General features: G+C 37.9%; 1 protein-coding gene across 2 annotated transcripts; it reads left to right on the top strand.

The window, feature by feature from the left end:
• The first annotated feature begins 2560 nt into the window (after positions 1–2560).
• On the top strand, positions 2561–13560 carry LOC125241103. 2 transcript variants are annotated; one of them, XM_048149421.1, is made up of 7 exons: positions 2561–2747; positions 6981–7073; positions 7334–7421; positions 7950–8069; positions 9808–9923; positions 10792–10927; positions 13331–13560. In XM_048149421.1, the coding sequence occupies exons 2-7, from the start codon at positions 7017–7019 to the stop codon at positions 13489–13491; spliced, it is 678 nt and encodes a 225-aa protein (XP_048005378.1). In that variant the 5' UTR covers positions 2561–2747; positions 6981–7016; the 3' UTR covers positions 13492–13560. The 2 variants fall into 2 exon arrangements, with proteins under 2 accessions (XP_048005378.1, XP_048005377.1); XM_048149420.1 differs by lacking the exon at positions 2561–2747 and adding an exon at positions 6481–6610.
• The last annotated feature ends 83 nt before the right edge of the window (positions 13561–13643 follow it).

Genomic DNA, 13643 nt, shown 5'->3' with positions numbered 1-13643 from the left:
ACGGCGATGAGACTTGAAATCGCGATTTTTTTTAAACTTACCAGTTAAAAAGGTAAATAGCCACGTGCTAATATACTTCCTCCCCCCCCCCCCTCCTCCCTCCCACCTTGCACTCATAAAATGTCATTCAATTTTGGAATAAAAGTAAAGGCGTAAAGCAGAAGCAAACACATTCATTCATAAACATTACAGAGATTATTTTACCGTGACAAAAAAGCACACGGCTGACCCTTAGTACTTACCTACGATAGGCGTTTACCATAGCCATATACACCTATCGTACTTCTGAACACCATACCTATGGCAGCAGATTTAGGAATTCCAATGAATTCTAAAAACAGAATTAGCTGTTGTCATTCCCCAGAAACGGTTACACTGCCAACGTAGCCAACGTAGTTTCGAAAAATTAATATAAATTTTTTATTGCCCGATATGATAATGCACAGGTTTTTCTGAACGCTATTTTTTATCACATTGCCCGGGCATTATGATACTGCTACGTGATTGTTGGGCAATTTGATAATAAGTTTAACAGGTTTTTCTGAACGCTATTTTTTATCACATTGCCCGGGCATTATGATACTGCTACGTAATCGTTGGGCAATTTGATAATAAGTTTAACAGGTTTTTCTGAACGCTATTTTTTATCACATTGCCCGGGCATTATGATACTGCTACGTGATTGTTGGGCAATTTGATAATAAGTTTAACTAGTTTGCATGAACGCCATTTTTATCACATTGCCCGGACATTATGGTACTGCTAATAAGTTTATTAAGTAATACTGGGTGTTTCCTAACAAATAATGTAATGTAAATTGCGCTTTCTTGAATAAGCATACTTTTTAACCGCCGCCCTTAAATCTCAAGGAAGGTGGTTCTCAACTTGTTTTTTTTTTTTATATTTGTTCCACGATATCTCCGCCGTTACTGGACCGATTTAGACATTTTTTTTGATTGAATGTATATGCATACAGATTGGTCTCATTTTTATTAGAACCCAGTTCTGATGATGGATCCTGGAGAAATCGAGGGAACTCCTCAAATCTGAAAGGCATACATATAGTGATTTTTATGTTTTTAAAGGAACAGCATGCATTTACGTACGCATTCTGCAGAGCTAGTTCATCATCTAAGTTTATTAACAATTGCTTTTTGACACCTAAAGTGCTATTTATCCCTCTCCTAGCGAAAAAGTGACACTTGGTCATACCTACTAAACAAACTAGGCGTTTCACTATCTTTGCCATGCGTGAAAGGACACTTTTATGATAGCGCTTACCAGTAGCTCTGCCTTATGGCTCTCGCCCTCCCCCGACATCATCTATGTCTCACTAAGGCTCGAAGCGAGCTCTGATCTGTGGCCTATGTCGGACTTGTCGTTTAACTCTAAATCATTGATTATAAGTCCTATCTTAGCCATCCTTGACATCGAGAGGTCCTACGGGCTATTCGATGTGTTATTATTACTTTGCCCAAGATAATCATAGAATAGTTATTATCAAACTGCCCACTGGGCATTAACTCGTTAATCCGTTAATCGTTAATTAACTCGAAGTTAACATTTCGGTTAACGGATTAACTTTTAAGTTAACTTTAAAAAATGTTAACGGATTCGTTAACTTCCGTTAAATTTCATCGAGTCCGTTAATCGTTAATCTAGCACCCCAAGCGGCTCGCTGCGTCGCGAATACCACGTCCTGACTGCTGACTGCTAAAAAGCCCGTAGTACTCGTACGGCAAAACCTAGTATTTATCGGTAAAAGCAGATCCGTCGGTTATAAACAGTCTAAAGACCAATTGGCGACTTTGGATCACTTATTCGAGATCTTCTAAATCTTATTAGACGTGCTAGATCGATCGACCTGGGAATAGAGTGCAATCATCAGGCATGACAGACAAATCGCGCAACCGATGCATCGAGTCCGGCGGGCCTTAGATTACTCTACCAAGTTATCGTGGCCCACAGCATCGAATTGTCGTCTCAAATCTCAATCTGAAGAACCGACGCACCACGATCGCGACCGCATGAATGACCCAATAATTACCTGGAATCCGAAGTAAAACCTAGGATTTAGCCAACCAATGGCGGTAAAAGCCCGAAGAGACCGTAATTATTACATTTCGGTTTTTTACCGATTGGCGTCACAGGTTTTAATGGTTTTTGGTGGATACTAAGTAAATACAAATACATAATACCTACAGTGAAGTCCTATTTTTATGACGTGTTAACGAATTATCGATTAACTTTAACTTCCGTTAAATCTACCGACATGTATCGCTTTAACGATTAACGAAGTTAACTTTTTAAGTAACGGATTAACGATTAACGAAGTTAACTATTTGATTAACGGTGCCCAGCTATGAAGATAATACGAAACAACAAGGAAACATGAAACCGGCTAAGAGGAAAATCCACAACGTAAACCTGATTGGTAGTGGAAGCTAAGTTGATAATGCGATATTAACGTCACTGTGCCATAGAAACAAGCACCTTGCAGACATTACAGCAAATTCCATTTTAAAGACTTTACCAGTATGACGCACTCGTCGGAATTAATTATCTTGTTTATAGTCCATCCCGAGATCTCATAGAGACCGGTCATGTAGCGCACAGTGACATAGCCAAATAAATAATCTATCAATTTAAAAGTCAATGTAATTATTGATAATAAAATTTAAGTGTCTACATATTGAGACAGTGAAAACTAGAAAAATAACAGTGTACAAACAACATGAGGCTTCAGAGTAAGTAGAACCGGTTTAGGTTATGTTGAACTTTTGTAAGGTGTAGGTAGTCACCGAGCAACTTTGTCGCCCGTGGGCGCGCACCCTTAGCAAGAACGATTTAATACTAGACTGACAAAGCCTATACAAAAAAGCGTAGGTACCCCTGAAATATGTCGGCCTTTTAGGCTTAAAACTAGATGGCGCTGTTCGCGCTCTTCGCAACCTGGAAGTGGCCAAAATCATATTTTCCCCAAATATTTTTGCGTGTTTTTAGTTTTATAAGAACAAATGACATAAGTAGGTATTTCTTTATTTTAAAATCATGATATCACGTCAATATTAAATTTTGAACAAAATTTATTTGTAGGCATCATCTGTGTAGTTATGATAGTGTTTAATAGGTGGCGCTAAAAAAAATCGAGGTACGATTCGATCTTGAAATTCGTTTTTGTTTTTGCCCCTTTTATTAAAGTCTGTTCGGAAAGAGAAGAGTCGTGAAACGCATAGGGTCCAAAACATTCCACGACTCTTCACTTTCCAAACAGACTCTATTAGAATGAGAAGCGGGTTAGGGCAGATGTTGCAACTGCTAAAGGTATTGTCATTTTTGACTTGTAATTTGCATTAGGTATACCTACTTTACCTACATAATTTGATAGTGACAGTAGGCGGTTTAGGTGGCGTCTGGCGTCTGGCGTCACCTGACCTCATAAAATGTGTCGCTTAACTTCAAAAGTGGGTAAATCCAGTCTGCTATAAGGTTGATTATCTTTCAGATCATATTGTATTTTTATATATAATCAACCTATAGCAGAAAGTATTTACCCACTTTTGAAGTTAAGCGACACAAATTACAGTTTGCCTTCTTATTTCGTTGTGAAGCACTGTGCCTGCACTGTGCGTTGAACTAGAATTAAGTTAAGTAGTAAGATCTGATATTCTCATGTAATTCTTATGGGAATAAATAATCTTTGACCGTATTTGTATTTTCCTCCCATAATGTGGTGAAAATGATTTATCTTGGATTTATCTATGGTAAAATTTGTTTGATTTGAACCCTAGCAATTCTCAAGGTTCTGCTTTTCGAAAAATTAGCTACATAATTACGCTCGGGGTTCTTTTTTAGAATATTTTGCTTGCTCTGGTATCAATAATTCAATAGCACGACGAGAAGTAACAATAACTTTGCCTTTTGTAAACCAACAGTGTGTGAGGAAAAATAATCCATATGTACATACTTACCCAGTACCGTCCCGAGCACTCAAACAAAACAGGGCTTATTAACTTTTTCATTTAAAAATGTACCATCTGTTTTTTTGCCCATGTGTTTTTGACATATCATTTGGCGCCTAGAGCGGCCGCTCCACTCGCTCTACCCTGAAGCCTGGCATGGCGTCCACTATTCCTCGTTAATTTGCTTTTGGCATTTTTTATGAGACGGCGTCCATTAAGGCGCTCTCTTCTTACCGCACACTCTTGAGCTTTGTACCTAACTAATATTGTGGTTGAAATTAATTTTGAAACATTAATCAGATAAACTACACGAGAATAATTAGATACCTACTTACTGTTGTAAAGGATGTGTAATGGCGAAGCACATTGCCTGTAGAGGCGATGGCTACCTACTTGGGAATACTGCGTAAGGACATCGAGCAGTTACGGTTTTAAAATTTTATATATATATGAAAGTCTTGTATAGTCATATAAATTTGATAACATCTTAAGTCATAGCAGTTAAGTTAGATATAAGCATACATCGGGGTTTTGGGAGCGAGAATGATTTACACTAAGTAGCCCAAAAATGGTGAAAACGATAAAAGATAAACATTACTTTAACATTTCTAGGTATATTTGGAGCCAGTTACATAGTTAAATATATATTTCAGTAATTCAAATGACTATAAACAGAGTTACAAATACACGAATGGCTGGCGACTTCCTCGCACAACGTTCAGCATTCAGATACAGCGAGGAAATGTCGCCAGTATCCTTGGTACAATGCCTCAAGGGCCTATTTTAGACATTAGCTAGCTTTTAAGTTTAGTCTTAGTTTCTTATATAATTATGTAAATAAAGAGTTAATACACGAATTCATTCCCGCTCGCTCCCAAAACCCCAATGTATGATATAAGTTATAATTGCAGCGCCCTACAGGGTTTCATAGCAGACCAAATATAATGTACCACCTGTATAACCTATGAAAGCAATAAACATACTGATTACCTACTGACTGAGCACTCGGGAAACTTCCTAACTTACATAAAATGGGGTTCCCATTTGACCTCACTGGCACCAGATTAAGTCGAATGGCGTATTAATCCTAATACGCTTAATCTGGTGCCCGGTCTTAGTTAAGCAACTCTGTTATTTTTGAGCATAATTTCAGTATAATTGCGTAACATGGTCAAGCATAACAAGTTATTCTGTATTTTGTTTTTTGCTTTAACCCTTAAATCGACAACGTCCACTATACAAGACATCCCAAGTAAAAAATTCTACACCGAATATTAAAGCATATCAATACTTTTGATGCAGCGTAAGTGAATCCTTATTTATTTTTAAGTAAATAAAAAAATATTAGAAACCAGTGGAGACCTAATATTTGTGTCAAAGTCCTACAGAACACAGACCTTACTAGGAAGCATCCGACTGACTGATATCGTTGCTAGCTGTTTTTATTTTTTTGTATGACAGTATTATGCAGCGTTAAAATATATAATATGTTAATAATTATTTAATAAGTCACAGTCTAAATAACACGAAAAGTTGTTGTTTTTATGGGTATTAGACACTTGAAAAGTGCAGTGTGCAGTATTTTACCCGTTGTCAAGTTCACGATACTTTTGCTACGTCCAGTATGTTGGACGTTGCCAAGTAAACGAAGATTAAAAACAATTCTTTTTTTATGATTTTTTTATTGTAAATAACAATAATATATGATTTTTAGATATTTCAAAACCTCAACAAGTTCGTTATTTGGTATACTACAGGTTATTGAGCCAAATGGATAAAAAAAAAATTTTTTACTGAGTACTTTCCCTATTAGTCCGTTACAAGGAAGAGCCAATTTCAATATAGAAATTTCTTATGAAATTTTTGATAAATGCACATGCTTATAATACAAACAATAGCTTCTACGTTACTGTTTCTTATGACATTCGGCTCGTTTAATTTTATGTTAAATATATGTGTCAATAACTGGAAAAATATGATCACCTTAAAAGCTATGAAATTATCTCCCAAAAAAATTGGATGACACAAGTTTATTATATCAATATATTTTTTATTACAGTATGTTCTTATGGAAAAAACACAAGTGTTTTATAATTAGCAAACCAAAATAATTTGATTAAAAAAACCGTATGCGGATAAAATACCGTATACTCGGCATTGTCCAAAATACTGCACGTCTTCTCCTAACTCGTTATGACGCCATCATTACAGCAAACCTGGCAGTGTCCGACATACTTGACATAGGTTTTTTTCAAAACTATTATAAATATATTTTTTTTATGATTTTTCTACAATTAATTATCACATAATAACTTCAAAAAACAGATGCAACCCCATTTTTTCGAGATTTTTTTTCCTTGTCGATTTAAGGGAATAGACTATTATAGTCAAATATTAATCTAAAGGTGTTTTGTTCCTAGTAGGTAAGTCTTTGTGAGTTAGCTCGTTATATGAGTAAGTAATCTGTGTCAATTAAAAGTAAAAAAACAAAACTGTTGTACTAATTGGAGAAATTGATTACTCTCGTTATTATTTTAACGATTGGCTTTTGTTCGTGTTTGGTTAGAGCAGAAATGCGCGCGTTGGGATTTTATTTTATTTTCCTCGCTTTTTGGATTCAAAATGTACTCGGTAGTTTGCCGTCGCTGGTAAGTACAACTACATAGTCTTTTATTTTTGGGGTCTATGGGATTCCCAAACGCGCACAAGTTATATGCACAAATCACAAAACGTGTGGTCGACGTAACTAGTGAAGTGACCGAAGAGCATAGAGCATTTTCCGGACAGAATTCACCTATCACTATTGCGACAGGCGACAGAGAGAGTGCCGCCAACATCCTTGGTAGGTACCTATAACTACCTACAATACCTAATATGTACCAAGGTGTTAAGCTAGTTATTAGGTTGTATCCATAGTACTATTATAATAAAGAAGGAAATAAAATAATTCCGGATAGTACAATAGTAGGGAAGTACAAATTTAATATAATTATATACTGATTGAATGTTGGTTTATAGCACCCGATCCTGGTGGCGCGCGCCTCTTCCGACTGGATGCCGAGCAGGGTCAACTCGCTCTATTCCGACGTTGGCGCATGGAGTGGGAAATTCGTAAGTTCATATTCTTACAATACGACGCATCGCATTTAGCATTCTTTGTAAAGTCACACAAGTACGTCCACTGACCTGCGCCGTACCTACATACCGCAGTCCGCAGTGTGGACGAAATGCGATGCGATGCGTATGATACGAACATGTGGGCGCCTAGCTTTATACGGGCACATAACGCGTGGTGACGGGAATAGAAGTGCTGAAAAGAAATTAATAAAAAAATATATTTTAAAAATGAATCAATCCATTTTTCTTCACAGAGACCGGTCATGGATGAAATAGAATCCGATGAAGCATTACGCTTCTTCCAGTTCCTCAACTATTTAGATGGAGGCAGTTTTGGAATAGGTAATTTTTTGTATTTTGTTTGAGAGCTTCTTACACATAATAATATTGACTAAGTCCAGGTCCAGAAGGTTTTTGTTGTGGGTACTCAGACAACGATTTAATACTAGCATAAATATGTAAATGCATAAATAACCACCATGATATGACTTCAAGACTATGAACAATAATGATCACAGAAATAAAAGCTCTTTCCGTGATTCAAAACCAGGACCATCGAGATCATAGGCAGGGTCACGAGTTAACTACCGGTCACCCTGACAGGTAGTTGAAAAAAAGGTGGATACATGGGAGTAGGTACTCACAATGGATACTGATGTGACAAGAACCGACACCGACATTCGGTTGGCCAGCAAGTGTTGGTGCCAACTGCCATCATATACGGCCAAAAAGTTCTGCTACAGTCGAGTTCATAAATATGTGTACTTGTGTAGGTACATTTTTTCACCTTATTGCAAAGAGGTGAAGAAATGTACACATATTTATGAACTCGACTGTACATGTTGGTTTTCTTTTTTTGGGGATGGGCAGGTCCGATCGACGAGTTCGTGTCGGCGATGCAGCGGCTGTCAGACTACATGAAGCAACAGAACAGCCGCGAGACGCAGGCGCGCGGCATGCGCGAGCTGGAGGCCATCAACGGAGAGAAGGGCAAGTGCAAATTGTCTTATTCACTCTTTTTAGGGCTCCGTAGTCAACTAGGAACCCTTATAGTTTCGCCATGTCTGTCTGTCCGTCCGGCCATCCATCATTTTATTCAATAAAATAAATTTGAGTAACCGTTAGCACTAGAAAACTGAAATTTGGTACCAATATGTATATCAATCACACCGACAAAGTGCAAAAATAAAAAGTGGAAAAAAAATGTTTTATTAGGGTACCCCCCCACACGTAAAGTGGGGAGTGATTTTTTTTTCATTTCAACCCTAACGTGTGATAGGTGTTTAAAAATGAATATGGGTTTACTAAAACTATTTTTTGATAATGCTCATATTTTCGGAAATAATCGCTCCTAAAGAAAAAAAAAATGTGTCTCCCCCTCTAACTTTTGACCCATAAGTTTAAAAATATGAAAAAAATCACAAAAGTAGATCTTTATAAAAACTTTCTAGGAAAAGTATTTTGAACTTGATAGATTGAACAGTTTTTGAAAAAAATACGGGAAACCCTACACTGAGCGTGGCCCGACACGCTCTTGGCCGGTTTTTTTATTGTTTCCATTAGGACCGAAGCTTAGACCCACTGTTTTATTCAGCTCTGTAGATTATCTAATCTCAAATCATTCCATAAAAATTATAACCATACACTAATAAGGTAACAGCAGCCGACTCGAATATACGAGTGAAATGAAAATGAAATATTTATTTTTCAAGTAGGCATATTACAATGCGCATATGAACGTCAAATAAAGCTACGCCGGCTCTAAGCCTACGCCTCAGCCTCGAGAAGATTTCAGTATATTTATAAGCATATGCTCTCTAGGGGAAGGTTGCTATCATTGGACCACTTAACTTCGTTGCTCTATAATTTATAGATTTTACGTCAAAAAATAAAACTAGTTTGAGAAGTTTTGATTCTTGACATCTAAATGAATTACCTTTTTGAAATATTTAAGTGGTCCAATTAAGGCGCTGGTCCAATGACCGCAACCTTCCCCTAAGTGATTTTGTGAAGTTTTATGTTCTCGTCTGCGGTGTGCATATCGTATATGTGATTCATCGGTATACCTACTGCGTGCTCGGAGGAGGTATGAAAATTAATAGTTTTCATAAGGTGCATTAGGGTAATTTCGAAAGTCGCATAAAAATCACCATTATTTCCATCATATCAAGATTCCCCTTTCGAAATTACCCGAGCATTTCTGTCATTCGAAATTACCCTAATGCACCTCTCACAAGAAACTCTCAAGCTTATTATGTTTCTCCGAGTTCATTAGAAAAGCGTTAATAAAAATTCTGAGGAAAAAAATAGGACTTTATGGTATGTAATAGTAAAATAATACCGTCTATTACCAACGTGTCAACCAGACATTTCACCCAGTTGGTAACGCAATCAGGCAACTACTATCTACAACCGCTCACTGATCCATACTAATACATATTATAAATGATAAAGTGTGTGTGTCTGTTTGTTTGTCCGTCTTTCACGGCAAAACGGAGCGACGAATCGACATGATTTTTTAAGTGGAGATAGTTGAAGGGATGGAGAGTGACATAGGCAACTTTTTGTCCCTTTCTGTCCCCCCCACTTTTTTGAAATGAGGGGTGGAAGTTTGTATGGAGCATTCCGCGATTTTCGAATTTAACGCGAGCGAAGCCGCGGGCAGAAGCTATAGTACCTAATCTAATATTTTGAAGAATGATTTATTTGAATGACATGTTTTCTAAAGGAAATACCATCAAGACGGTACTGGAGGTGAGCACAGTGATCATGCGCAAGAAGCGCAAGTTCTTCTGCACCGGCGAGGTCAAGGAACCCATCGTCAACAACAAAATTATTTGCAAGGTACTTAACATAATTACCTGGCCCCGTAGCCGAATGGCATTTCTACGACGCGAAACGAAAACGAAACGCCGCGAAAAGGTAGTCTGGCTCTGTCGCGCCAATACGCAAGAGCGATAGAGATATCTACGAGCGTTTCGTTTCGTGAGCGTTTCCTGAGCGTTTGTGCATTCGGCTACTCGCGCTGGTGAGAAAATAACAATTCTAAACAATTCTACTATGTATTGTAATAGTACATTGTGCAACAAGGGGAAGAAGTTGAATATTACTAACGAGAGTAAGTTAAATCGCGACGGCTTGCCGGAGCGATTTAAAGACTCGAGTTAGTAACATTCATACTCCCCGAGTTACACAAATCACACTCGCAATGTATGTAAATAGATGTAAAAAAGTTAAGTACGGTACAAGAAATTTCATTATTCCCTTGGGAGAACGATTTTTCTATAACTCACGCTCCGCCTGCGTGCAATAGCACATTTAAAGTGCGGGTGTGATGAAAAAAATATAAGAATGCGATAATAGGTAACACAAATAACTTGTAATAGCCTGAGCTGAGTTAAATATGTAACATTCCGAAGTTTTTATAATATGTATATACATGCACACACCATACCATACATGTAGTCATGTAGATATACTAGTATGTATAAATATGAGATATTAATCTTTTTGTCATAATTGTACAGACTGGTAATATATTAGCAGCACATCCATAAATAACTATACAGAGGTGCTAATACAAATAAGCCGCAAGATACTCAATTACTCAGTCCATTTTGAAAAGATGCAACTTTAACTGTTACATTTTCTATGCAGCCGGAGTTAGTTGTCTCTTCAGCATACTATTAATACAATGAGCCAAATTATTTAGGATAGAATTCTGCTGCCGATCGCCGGGACTTCGTGCCGGGACGCCATCATGTACTGGCACCCCGACCTGACCGAGGAGCACTACTGCGTGGGCGCGCTGGAGGCGCAGAGCCCCGTGCACATCCTCGATACGGAAGGTAACACTTGAAGATATGAACAATTGCATCAGTCCGACCCTTTATTGGACATTACGAGGCTTACGCCGTGGCTTGCGTGGGCGACGGTCGCGCGATGGTCGCGCGACGGCGATGCGACGCATACGAAATCAAACCTTATCGATATGGAAGTATGAGACGCGACGGCGACGGTCGCGCGACCGTCGCCCACGCAAGACACGGCGTTACACAAAATCAACACTCATTCATTATTATAGTGCATGCTTAGAAATTGTAGCCTTTAGTTTAGAAATCGTACTAAAAATGTATTAATTAGCTTTTATAAAATTGTATAGTCCCAAATTGTTAGATTTTTGTTACATTTAGCATTTCATTTTTGATTTTCCTTTTGGGCCCATTTAGACGGTACGAGAACTCGCATACGAGTTTTATTAGTTACATTGCGGTAAGGTCCGACCGAGAACGATATTTTTGTCTCGGCCGAGAACGAGACCGAGATTCAATTTGATTCTCGGCCGAGACCGAGACCGAGACCGATTTGTAAAACAGTAAAAAAATATGCCATTTTTACAAAAAAATGTTTTCATAATCGAAATTCACCTATTAATCAGGAAACCAATAGTATGTTGGGTCCTGCTTAGTGCTTGGTTCCGTAACTACCCAAACCTACCCGCGCTCCTTACCTATCTACCGTAGCAAAATAGACTACGTCAGTGACAAAAACAACTATACGGCTCGCCCGGTGGTAAGCAGTCGTCATAGCCTATAGAGGCATGCAATTTCAGAGGTTTTACACGAGCGATTAATACCCTGATTTTTTGTGACTTTTTGCAAGAAATCATAAAACAGGTTGTCGAATCGTGTTTTCTAAGGGTAATTTTCCAGATTTTCCTTGAAAGTCTTTACTAAGCTTTACTTTGATTTTGACGTATTTTTAGGCACATGATTCAAAGTTAAGGAACACGATTTTTTTGATAGCGATTATTTCCAAAATTTTATGTATGTATATCAAAAACATGACTATGAAAAACCCATACTTACTAAACAAACTCAAAACTGCATCCACAAAGCTCAAAATTTCGTCCGATATTCCGTAATTCGCCATTTCTATCATGTAAGGCAGGTATTATTCTAACCTGCTGCTTTTATTTTTCGCGTCGTCGTTGTCGTAAATTTTACACTCTTTTATGAATTATACCTAGGTATTTGTTTGATTTTGGGTTAAAATATCGATAAAGACCCTACCAAAATCACTAAAATCGGGATACCAAACGGGCGATATGACAAACTGAAAGCTAAAAACCGGACGCGAGTGCGCAATAAATTCAAAATCGCAGTCTCGGTTTTGCCGAGAATCTCGGCCCATTTTGGCCGAGAACCGAGACCGAGATCTCGGCTCGATTTTCGGCCGAGAATGCCGAGACCGAGACCGAGACCGAGATCTCGGTTGGACCTTACATTGCGGTATTTGATTACTGTGCAAAATTGTATGTACCCTCAACATCCCGCAATGTAACTAAAATCGCATACGAGTTCGCACGCCGTCTAAATCAGGTCTTAATGTATGTCAATAGCCGATTCATTTTTGTTAAACTGTCTTAAGTAACCGGACTTCCGCGATACAGGCTTTGCCTAGTGTGGAAGTCACAGAAAATAATAAAAAATTTAGCTATTCCTTTTCTTGGTAAATAAATTATTCTATTATATTCTATCTCACACAGCGGCAGGCAAATGACCAGCCGGCGCAGTCGAAGTGAAGTGAAGTGACAATCGTTGGTCGAAACTCAATTGGCGCCAATACATACAGATACCATACGCTTCGGAGCGTAAGCGACTGTGATGTTGGCTATAAGCACATCCCCATCCTCGAACAACACTTCAGAACCTATACTGTGTTGTCTGTGTTCTACCTCCCACTAGTCAGCGTTTCCCGCGTATAACCTTAAGTTAGTCACTTGGGTTGAGTGGTTACTCGATTCATAAGTAATATGAAATCCCATAAAACCACAATACTTGCTACGAGTATTTAATTTATTTAATTACCTACTCGTTTAATTACAAGTCCTTGTTCTCAATGTATGAACGTAAAATTTTATGTCTAGTTATTTCATTTCTTAGAATGTATAAAAATGCACGTTTAATTATTGATTAATCTGATATAGGTACATAGTACATAATATGTATCTTAATTTCTTCATAGATAATTGTTGGGTAGTCAGTGTTATAATAACTTGGAATTAATCATATAGGTACCTAGTTTAAAGTAAGTATATTATATTTTGAGACTCCGGTAAAATTAAGCGTGATTAGAATATCGCACGAGAAAAATACCTACCCACATGTTGTGCCATAACGTGTTACCAATGCTGTCTTGGCAAACTTGCGTCATAAAATCAGCCAGTAAAGTCTACAATTGTCCTGCAGGTGACATGTTCTGCAAGGGGGATGACTATTCCAAGAGAGAGTATTTGCTGGCGTGCGACTTCTACGAGGACCAGGAGGCGCCGGTGGCGGACCTGATGCAATACTATCCCGACCCGGACCCTGAAATCAACCCGAAACTGTTCTGGCCCAGCAACAAATGATTCCATCCATTATTATACTAAGTAAAAATTGAATTTGTAACTTTCGGTTCTTAAAATTAAGAGAATCTGGTTTGTGTTTTTTTTATACCAACTACATAACAGAGTTAATGTAATTTTTAAGTAGGTACTTCCGACAGCAACTTTTAGACTTT

The sequence above is a fragment of the Leguminivora glycinivorella genome, chromosome Z, assembly GCF_023078275.1.
Source record: "Leguminivora glycinivorella isolate SPB_JAAS2020 chromosome Z, LegGlyc_1.1, whole genome shotgun sequence".
NCBI classification, from domain to species: Eukaryota; Metazoa; Arthropoda; class Insecta; order Lepidoptera; family Tortricidae; genus Leguminivora; species Leguminivora glycinivorella.
Note: the sequence above shows the minus strand (reverse complement) of the source record. Positions and strands in the feature narration are given on the sequence as shown.

Excerpts from the sequence above, each read along its gene's own strand:
- LOC125241103 (XM_048149420.1), top strand. The coding sequence starts at position 6,536 with ATGCGCGCGTTGGGATTTTATTTTATTTTCCTCGCTTTTTGGATTCAA. Across the intron at positions 6,611-6,980 it reads TCGGTAGTTTGCCGTCGCTG|CACCCGATCCTGGTGGCGCG; the intron begins GTAAGTACAACT and ends GTTGGTTTATAG. Across the intron at positions 7,422-7,949 it reads TGGAGGCAGTTTTGGAATAG|GTCCGATCGACGAGTTCGTG; the intron begins GTAATTTTTTGT and ends GGGGATGGGCAG.